A 10,063-nucleotide genomic window follows, 5' to 3' on the forward strand; every position below is an offset into this window, starting at 1 on the left:
GCCCGGCCCCGGGACACGACGTGTAACGGGCGGGGCACCGACGCCGACCCGCACCCCCACGGCCGGTCTAACCGCAATGCCCGATGGAAAATGACTAAGAGCCGGCGTTCCACGCCCTGCCCGCTCCGGGGGAACCGGGCCCTGCCGAAGTGAGGCTGAAAAGGCACCGCTCGCCCAGGAGCACACGCAGGGTGGAGTGCGGCTCCCGTGGGGGTGCAGATCCCCAGGACCCGCTGGAAGCCAGTGGCAGCAAAGCTGATCCAGCCCTGGGAGCCGGGCGTGGAGCATGCCAGGAGATACATTGCTTTTTGAAGGGGAATCACCACTTAAGGCAACACACATACTGTGACATACAGTCTGCAGATCTTCTCTTGGAATTGGAGGATGGAAGAGGAAACATCTGGAGAAAGTGTGTGCCCGTAGGTATAGCAGGGAGGCACGGACAGGGAACAAATGGGACAGGCTCTTAGTGACAACCACTCAACCCAATTCAGTCACAGGCCTTTTTCTTCCCCTGGACACTCCCAAAATAAAAAGCCTGCGGCACCAAGGATGTAGAAAGTAGTGACACCACCCAGGCAACTACTGGCCACAAGAGTCATTCCCAGCCTGGCCTTGGAGTGGGGGCAAAGCCCACAGAAGGATGGTGATCAACGCCAGCCAAGAAGGTGATTGCTTGCCCTTTCCAGCTGCATGTGTACACATAAGGTTTTCCAGCAGCATCAGCAGTGTAGCCTAGTACTCCTAGAGAGGAGCAAGAACATATCTGTCACCTCCTGCACCTCTTCTGCTCCCTAGCCTCTCCTAGCATGAAGCAGCAGCTCAACTTGAAGGACTGGAGGAGTTTTATGTACATGTAGGTACACACACCCCACCCCCCCTTTTCAGTCTGGGGTATCAGGAAGCACAAGTGCAGAGGGGTTTATTTTTCTAGGTACTAAGGGGTTAGAAAACATGTGTGGAAGTAAAATCCTGTTCTCTCTTGCCCCCCCTCTATTTCCTAGAAATCACAGGGATATCATAAGGTGAGGATCAAAACTGCTCTTGCTTTGCAAGTCTGGTGCTGTGGAAGGAGCCCACCGGGAGATGATGGACAAATACATGTGGCTGACAAGAGGGAAATATAAAGGGCAAACAGCCTCCCAGTCAATGCTGGGAAGATCTCAAGGTGACTGAGGGGAATAAAATAGAGAACAAGCATTTTAACAACATCAAAGTCAACCCAAAACTTTCTCTTGATGGGACATAGTGCAAATAGGAGAAATATTGGCCATGCTTTTATAAAAGACAGGGGCTAACCTTTCAGGCTGCTTGGTACAGGAGAAGAAAAATGTGAGGACAGTGGAGCCAAACTCAGTGTAAGTCTCTGTGTCTCAGGCATTCCAGGCAAGCTACTTATCCTTCGTGGAGGGAAGTGTCCCTTGTAGTGCTCTCCAGGAAATGACAAATTATCCAACCTATACAGTACCTAAAAAACACCCCTCTCCACTCTGAACTGCCCTAACTCAAATGCAGGAAAAATATCAGCAAGTTTGCCTGGAGTACCACACGGGATTCGGAACACAAACAAACTTTTAAGTATATGCAATGTATGGCACCCAGGGACCAGAGAGCTTGCACCGGGCTTCCAGAAGGTGCGAGCAGATTACCTCTGAAGAGAGACGTGACTTTGTAATTTATCTAGGCGTTCCTGCACTCTCTTCTGTGACCCCTGGATGTCGCTGCAGATACTGGTCTGCAAGATGAACACAAACATCACCTTCAGGCAACTCTGAACTCTGCAAGGACAATGGGGGAGCCTCAGCATCACTGGATTTTGGCCCCTTGCTTATCCTTCAGAGCACGTTGGTCCTCTTTGTAACAGCAAGATCTGAGCAGGTCTTTGGCAACTCATGATCAGTGGAAGGCATGGGGATGGAAAAGGTGCACGGGAAAAGACAGAATCCTGCTGTGGATCTCTGTTACAATCTTGTCACAACAGCACCTATGGATTTCAGCGTGGATTGAGAAAGGTTAAAGCTCATCCTTGGCATAAACAAGATGCTGCAGTGGACGAACTGGTATCACGTGATCTCTCAGCAGCCGGTCCTGTGACCCTTTGTGGTTGTCAGGGGTTCTGTCACCCAAAAAGTCTGAGAGAGTGTAATCCTCCAGCAGGCCAGCTTCTGCTGCGTGGCGCCGGAGCCCCTCGCTCCCCACGAGCCCTTGCAGTCTCATGTACCCCTGACGACAGAAGGGAGGGAGCTTCTGATGGGTGAAGGCAAACAGGAAACAGGACTCTGCAGGGGAAAGGATCAAAAATCAGACTCAGCAGAGAAAAATTCCCATAAACTCAAAACAAAACGCAAAAAGGATGAGAGAAGGCGACTGGTTTCCCAGATGCCCCTCTGCCCTGGATGGCGGCAGAGTAATCGACTTAATTCTGCAGAGCTCAGGAGGTACAGGGTAGGATCTCCAGTCTGTCTCTGAGAAGAAAAGGAGCTGGATTTGAGCTTGCAGCTCTCTGGCATCTTCTTCACACCACTTGCTTCCTTCGGTGTGCCACATGGGGTTCCCGCAGGAAGTTCCCAGACCAGTCTTCAGACCAGGAAGGGAGGCAGTAGAGGCTCTCCAGCTCTCACATCCCAGCACTCCCATTTCCCAGGGGAAAGCAATCCCATCATCAGTACATGAAAAGAGATCTGGTACCCGATGGCACAAAGGAATGTTCAGATCATGGAGGAGGAAGGAAAGGCGCAGCTAGAAAAGGGACTGAACCCAACCTCATACTCTGGGGCAGTCTCTTTCTGGTGATGAGCAAGAGCAAAGGCTATTTAGGAACATACACAGAGCACCAGCACTTTTTATTGTCTGTGGGAGTGCATCAGAGAGGTGTGACTGACGATGAGACCACCAGCTCGCCACAGGGAGATCTCAGCTATTTGCAGAAGAGATTGCTCCTGTCGCTTGTCCCTCACATCCCTCCTCGACCCTATGCTCAAATTACCTGCAAAGAAATTGCGCAGGTCAGTGCTGAGGCAGTTCTCCAAAAACCGCCTCAGCGGCAGGATGTGAGCATTAGGGGCCGTCCAGTCTGTCAGGAAGTCCTCCACAATGTGATGGATAGCATCTGGGTGGGGGAGAGGCCAATCTGGGTGCTGAAGTCTCATCTCACGCTCTGCCGAGAGAAAGTTAAGTGAATCTCTCAGTATCAAAATGTCATTAAAAAGAGCTTGGGGAGTGGAAAGCAGCTAGGACAGCTGTTTGAGCTTTTGTCCTGACCTTTTAATCCCTATCTTACTTTCATTTGCAATCCCCTCCACTAGCTCTGTTCTCGACAGCCCTGCCACTGCACAGCTGCCCCTTGTCCCTGCTTGCAGCACTTCCTGTCATTTCACTCCTGTTCCCCCTGGGCAGGGGCTGCCAGACAGGCTGAGCTGCACTGAAGCTTTAATGATGCTACCCCATCGCTTCTTTCTGTATAAGGCAGGCTGGACACTGACCCTAGGTTTCTGGAGATGAAGACTCAGCACACTCATTTCCCAAGGGAATCTATTCTGAGTGTGTTTGTTTGCTGGGTATAACACTCATCTCCAAACCCTTGCCTTTGGCTGCCTCTAACACTGCGTGACCTCTCAGACCTGGGCTAGCCACAGAGAGCAGTTTTCTTGTGCTGGTAACACTGAACAACTCAGCCTCATCTGCCAGGACTCTGTAAAACACATGCAGGGTGCCAGCCAAAGGGAAGCAAAGTTCTCCTTTTGGGGAATGGGGAAGTTCTCAGCATGTCTGTTTGTTCCTGTTCTCAGATGTGAAGTATTATGACACACACCCCCCAACACCCACCCCCCACCCCCTGTATCAGTCTGACCAATGGAAACTTCTTGCTAACTCTCAGCCTTTTTTTCAGCTCACACAGTGGTGGCGGGTGCGCTAGAGGATGGACATGAAGGAAGTGGAGAAGAGTGTGCAATGCCTTCAGGTACCCGCCCCCCTCTTTGGCTTTGAAATATCTTCATCACTCTCCATTTTGCTCACATCAGATAATTAGCAGAGACAGGCAGGAAAGCCTACCTGTTGGGAGCTGTTTGTAAAAGTAAATAACAGGGTGCAAAAAGTTGGATTGCCAGGCATGCTGTGCCTCTCCCACAGCTCGGTTGTAGTAGAAGACATCCTTGTCAGCCCCAGAGAAATTCCTCCCATATTCCATGATGATGACAAACAGTCCACTGGGAGCCTTTCTCCCTGTCTGCATTTCCAGCTCAGCCAGGACTCCAACCGGGTACTCTTCCAGGTATTCAAATGCTGTGGCATTCCTGTGAATTGCAACCACAACCATCAGACCTTTTTACCAGAGAAAAGCCAGCTGGGATCCAACACCCCCTCAGCTGGTTGAGGCTAATGTCAGAGAGCCATCAGATGATAATTATTTTTGGACATGACAGATCTGGGCTGAACTCAACACAGACCTTATGAATGCTGCAGATACTGTTACAAGACTCCATTATTTTCCTGGGTTATGGGGTTCCTCTCTACATTTGCACTGCTCAAGGAAAGCTTTTCCCTGGGGACAGTAAAAGGGTACTACATCTCTGAGCCTAGAGGGAAGGTCTGGACCATATCTGCCCTTTAAGAGAGAGACGTAATTGGCAGAATTAGGCATACTGGCACCAGGTGTGGCAGTGGTATAGGTTTTGAGGTGGCTGCCTATGTGACGGTAACGTCCCTAAGCAGTAACAGAGCCATTTGTGTGATGGTACAATGGGAAGCAAGGGTAAAGAAAAGGGAATGAAATGATGCAGTATTGGGAATAATTACTCACTCACTCTCTCAGCAGTATGATGTCAGCCAGGACACTGAACATCTGGTAGAGGCCCGAGGCTTCATTCACCCGCTTAATGATGGAATTGGTCAGCTGTGTAATAGGGTAGACTGTGGATGGCCAGGGGACACCATGGTGACGGTTTTCCAATAGGCGGTGGACTGCACGAGCTAAAACATTGAGAGAAACAAAGACAGCTTATTTAAAAATCCAAGGTTATGCTTTTAAGAAATCCAATTGCTCTGCTGCAGCACACACAGATACTGGCAGGACACAATAAATAAGCTTTACAGCTCATCCGTGCTCAGGATCTCCCACCCCAATCACCAGGAACTGCAGTGGAGATGCCCGCTGAAAGCTGATGTGATGCTAAGTGGTTGGTGAGGGGGTGGGGGTCCTTGGGTATGGTTCATTACTTCTGAGCAGTCCTTTAATGATAAGGATGGGCACACGCATGTAAGACAGAAATTCTCTCTACTGCCCAAAGCTGCTGGGTTTTAATACCAGAGCACAGACCTCTCACCCACAGCCTGTCACAATGCAGAGCATCTGGCAGGGGGAATTCTATTGCGTTACATAAATAAGAGACAATGGGCAAGAGAGATACAAGACAAAATAAAGACAGACAACTAAAAACTTCAGATATGACCCCAAGTCACTTCTCTTCCACTTCAGACAATGCAGCTGCAGCCTGGCTGTGTTTTGCTGTTCTTGCTGTCAGCACAGGACTAGAGGTGATCTCTTTCCAGCAGTAAGCAATCAATTGTTCCTTTGAAGGGAAGAACAATTCCCATCTCTGCCCTTTCTGTACACCCCAGTACTCACTTGTATACCGGAATCCATGAATGAATCCCCCAGCAGATTTCCTGAAGTCAACAGAATGGCTAGCAGTGCCAATAACAAAGAGCCCCCGAGTGCCTCTGGACTCGTAGCTGGGTTTGATCTGAGGATACTTCTTTTTATTCCCTTTTCCTGGCATCATTCTAAGGGATCTGACGTGCAAAAGAGAAGAGCAGGCTGTCAGGAACGGCAGAGGTGGAAAAATAAAAAGTTTCTGATAAGGCACACACTGTATTGCAGCCACTGCACAGCTTCATTCCCCCACTGCCTTCAGTGGGATTTACTACTACAACAAGGATCTTCCAGAAGCCAAAGGTGCTCATCTCAAGGCAGCTCTAGACAAGATCAAATTCCTGCCTGAGCCACTGACAGTGAATTTTGGAAGACAGTGAAGTTAGTAGTATCATTTTCAACTGCAGGATGTACTAGGAGACAAACCAAGGTTGTGTGAAGGTTGCGTCCTCAGGGGAAAAGGACAAAACCTTTCTGTAGTGATCTGTACCTGTACCAACCTCATTCCAAAAAAACCCCACAAAACCACCTGCAAAACACGAAAACATTGCTAGCCCTCTCCATGTGATCTGGCAGGTCAGGATGTTAAGTTCTAAATGCGCAAGTTTTTCTGTGTCACCCACGTGCCATTTGTGTCCCAACACTGCCATCTGCTCATCCCTAGAGTCTGCTGGTCAGAGGGCAGTGGCACACATGTTCCCACAGGGACAAAGCCACAGCTGCAGGGTAAACAAAGGACTGTGCAGCACCAGGTAGCTCAGAGCACGTGGAGGTCTAGGCAGTGCTGCCAGGAGAGGACCCCTTCCTCCCTACTCAGGGCCTTTACTTATATACCTGCTTCCCTGGAGACCCTGGTTCTCCCTCACCTGTTGTAGATAGAGAAGTCAAACTTCCAGCCCAGGCAGCGGATGACACGGTCATAAGGTGCACGGGTGGCAAAATTATCCAGTTCATCCTGTGGGAGGGTGATGGAATCAATGCCTCCGCTGGTGTTCCTGTTCTCCAGGTAGAACCGGAGCGTGATGTGCAGCTTCCCTTTCTTGTCCTTGACAATTGCCAGATCTTCCAGGTCACCCTCCAGAAGCCCATCCAGAGACTTCAGCTGGTAGGTGTCCAGCAGGCCGTTGTTAATTGCTCTGTGAAAAAAAGGAGAATGTAAGAAGGGTTGTCTCAGCTGCTGAAAATGGGACACCTTTACCAGGCATCCCACACTTCCCTTCAGTGCAAAGGTTATTCCCAGAGCCTCAGGGCTCACAGGAACAGCACAGGTAACACCCTCGATGCTCTTGCAGGACGTAGTCAACCTCTCAACTCTCCTCTGTGATTGCAAGCAAGGAAACGACTTGGAAGCCAGCACTTTTTAATGATAGTTTCCAAGGGGACGTTTCCCTAATTCACACAGACCCTGAAGCGCTCTCATCTAGCTCCTGCGTTCAATAACTGCAGCCTGGACTGCTTTAAATCAAGAACCTAAAGAGAGAAAGCCTTGTGTTTCCTCTGCAGCCCACAGGACCACAGCACCTCCTGTGTCACTGTGGCTCATCGCCTGGGCAAGAAGCGATTCTTCTTGTTTGTACTCCAGCTGTATTAGAAAGAGGAAAACGAGCAGTTTCCTACCTCAGATCCCCGACGTAGTGGGTGGCCCATGAAAGGCGCACGCGGGACCGGCTCACCATGTGGATGAAATTCGTGACACCCAGAATGTTCTCTGCTGTCTCAAAGGCTGAGTTCCCTCGGCCCAAGATCAACACAGTTTGGCCAGCAAAATCCTCCGGGTTGATGGACACAGTCTCGTAACCCTCGACATATTCTGAGCCAGGAAAGTTTACCACGTTGGGGACCCATGTCCCAGTGGCAACCAACAAAGAGCTGCAAAAACAGGGATAGCACTAGGGAATGCCTGAGTTATGGGAATAGGGCCGCCTCTCCCCAACTTCACCTAATAACCTGCTCCCCTCTTCCCTACCCTCAGGCCAACAAAGATGACTAGGAACATCTTTATATATAGTAAATGTCAGTGTGGGTGCTGTACATATCTCTCTCCTTCTGTTGTTCATGAATATGCAAATACTACTCCCATGTACTCACTGATGATATATATAATATTAAAGTTTCACAGGTTGATTGTATGTTGCATAAAAAATTACTTTGATTTAAAATTTGTGTTGCCTTTTAGTACAGCAGAACAAAAGCAATTTTTAAGAGGGATAGAAAATGTTTTTGATATTTTAAAATGTAACTCCTAGCCCTAAAAACATGTTAGCAACATCCCTAATTGTTAACACCAAAATTAAGTACAGTAATCTTTTTACATTGCTCCATAAGAACTTTTACTGGTACCTTACGGAAATGTTTGTGACTAGCCAAAGCTAGCAGCACTGTCTGCTGTCCCAGCCCTACTCATGCAGCTCCAGAGAGCAACTCACTTGCAGTGTGTGAGTGTCTGAGATTGCCTCCTGTGCCCTCCAAGCTTGCCAGACAGCACACCTCCAAGTGACATCTAGCACGACCTGCTGTTGTAGAGCTGAGGTTCTCAGAAGTGAGAAATATACTCCATATATTCACACAAGTAACTTCTAGGTTTTTATGAATGTAGCTCAGTGGCAGTATGGGCTACACACACAGAAGTATGACAAGGGGAAGAGGAACTGAGGGACCAGCAGCCTGGAGAGTAATTTCTGACAGTCATCTCCCTCTACTGAAGCAGCCCCACTTTCCTCTGGTTCCCCCCTGCCAGCTCTGTGCTAGCCCAGGGCTTCAGTTTGGCCGGGGCATAATTATAAGCACATGTGGGTTAACAGAAGTGAGGTGTCTCTGCACTGACTCACTTGAGTTTGTAATAAAGGCGGCAGTGGCTACAAGTACAACTGAGTTACTTTTTTCACAGAGAACAATCATCTAGTGATAAAACAAAAGTGATTTCAAGTTTACCTATCAAGATTGGAACCTGCAGTGATGGAAATCACATCCAGTTTGTGTCTGCCCTGTCAGCTCCTCACCTAAGTCATAACACCACTCACAAAAGGCAATGCTTTCCCAGGAGCAGTTACTCCACCCACCAACCCCGCTGATCCCTACAAAACGTTTTTCCCCTGTGACAGTGGTTAAGGCTCTAAGAGGCTGTGAAATCTCCATTCCTGGAGATACTCATGCCTCAGCAGGGCAAGACTCTGAGCAACCTGACATCACTGGCCCTGCTTTGGGCAGGGGGCTTGGACAAAATGACCCTTATGGGTCTTTTTCAACCTAACTTATTCTGCGATTTTGTGACACTGAAGATTCCTGTGGAGAGCAGCAAGGGTAGCCCTGGGTTCACCTATTACCTGCACTTGTAGTTCTGCCTGTCCTGGTCAGTCAGGAGGAAGTAGTGGCCATTCCAGGCCTGTCTGTCTTTCTCCAGCATCACGTGGACAATGGCCGTGTTGTACTGAACTCGCAGCTTCAGCAGGGAAGCAAAGTCCTCCAGATAACGGACCATCGCGTCAGCATCAGGGAAGAAGTCACGGGAGTAACGTTGGAAAAGCAGTCGGCGGTCGTGGCTAAGGAGTGAGTTCCAGTCATGGCGGAGGTTGAACTCGCTGTTGGATTTGCCTGTGTAACGCTTGTTGATGCTGATGAGCTTGCGATGGCGAGGGTAGAGGGCGAAGAAGCTGCCGGGAGTGTGGCTCCGCTCGAAGATGACGTAGTCCCGGCCAGCTCGCTGGAGGAAATAGGCTGCCTGTAAGCCCGAGGGGCCGGCCCCAATGACACAGTAGTCATGGTAGAGGAAGTCAGCAGCAAACACCGCACACAGGTGGCCAGCATACAGTGTCAGCCCCAGAAGCATCCCGCAGACTACTGGGGCCATGGTGGCACTGGGATGGCCACCCCTGCAGGGGAGAGGACCAGGTGTCACAATGGACAAGAAGCTCTGGTAGACAGAGGCCTCCTGGTAAGAGGCTCCCAGCCTGGCCAGCCCCTGCCTGCCCAGGCCCAGGCCCAGCCACCATGATGCCCCAAGGGCCCCAGGTCAGGGTGGGGCTGTTTGGGCAGAGCCCCACTCCCTCTACCAGCCAATCGCAAAAGGGGTCCCAGGTCTTCCAGCCAATGGGCACACAGCGGCCCCCCACCCGAGCCAACCGCAGCGAGCGTGGGGCCCACCAAGTGGGAAGGGGGGCAGCACCTGTGGGCTAATGGCTGTGAGCCCCCACAGTGCCTCTGTGCCCCAGCAGCCAATGGGAAGCGAGGTGCAATCCCATCAGCCAATGGGAGATGGGGTGCCCCGCGCTACCCTTGCCAATCGGCACCTGTCTCGGCCCCGATGCCTCCCCCTTCCCCCCCCCGCGCTTAATGGCGCATGGGGTGTGGCCGGCGGCCGCGAGGCTCCGCACGTGATGCGCGGCGCCGCTGGCGCGGGGGGCAGCGCGAGGC

General features: G+C 50.6%; 1 protein-coding gene across 1 annotated transcript; it reads right to left on the reverse strand.

Annotated features, from left to right (window-relative positions):
* Positions 1-1,261: 1,261 nt before the first annotated feature.
* Positions 1,262-9,982, reverse strand: FOXRED2 (FAD dependent oxidoreductase domain containing 2). Its single transcript, XM_026868487.1, has 8 exons — positions 8,977-9,982; positions 7,271-7,522; positions 6,520-6,789; positions 5,627-5,793; positions 4,806-4,971; positions 4,054-4,295; positions 2,987-3,157; positions 1,262-2,279 (listed from the first exon to the last, which is right to left on the reverse strand). Exons 1-8 carry the CDS (start codon positions 9,498-9,500, stop codon positions 2,014-2,016), a joined length of 2,058 nt encoding a protein of 685 aa, XP_026724288.1. The 5' UTR covers positions 9,501-9,982; the 3' UTR covers positions 1,262-2,013.
* Positions 9,983-10,063: the final 81 nt, after the last annotated feature.

The sequence above is a fragment of the Athene cunicularia genome, assembly GCF_003259725.1.
Source record: "Athene cunicularia isolate RWA chromosome 1 unlocalized genomic scaffold, athCun1 chr1_part2, whole genome shotgun sequence".
Classification (NCBI taxonomy): Eukaryota; Metazoa; Chordata; class Aves; order Strigiformes; family Strigidae; genus Athene; species Athene cunicularia.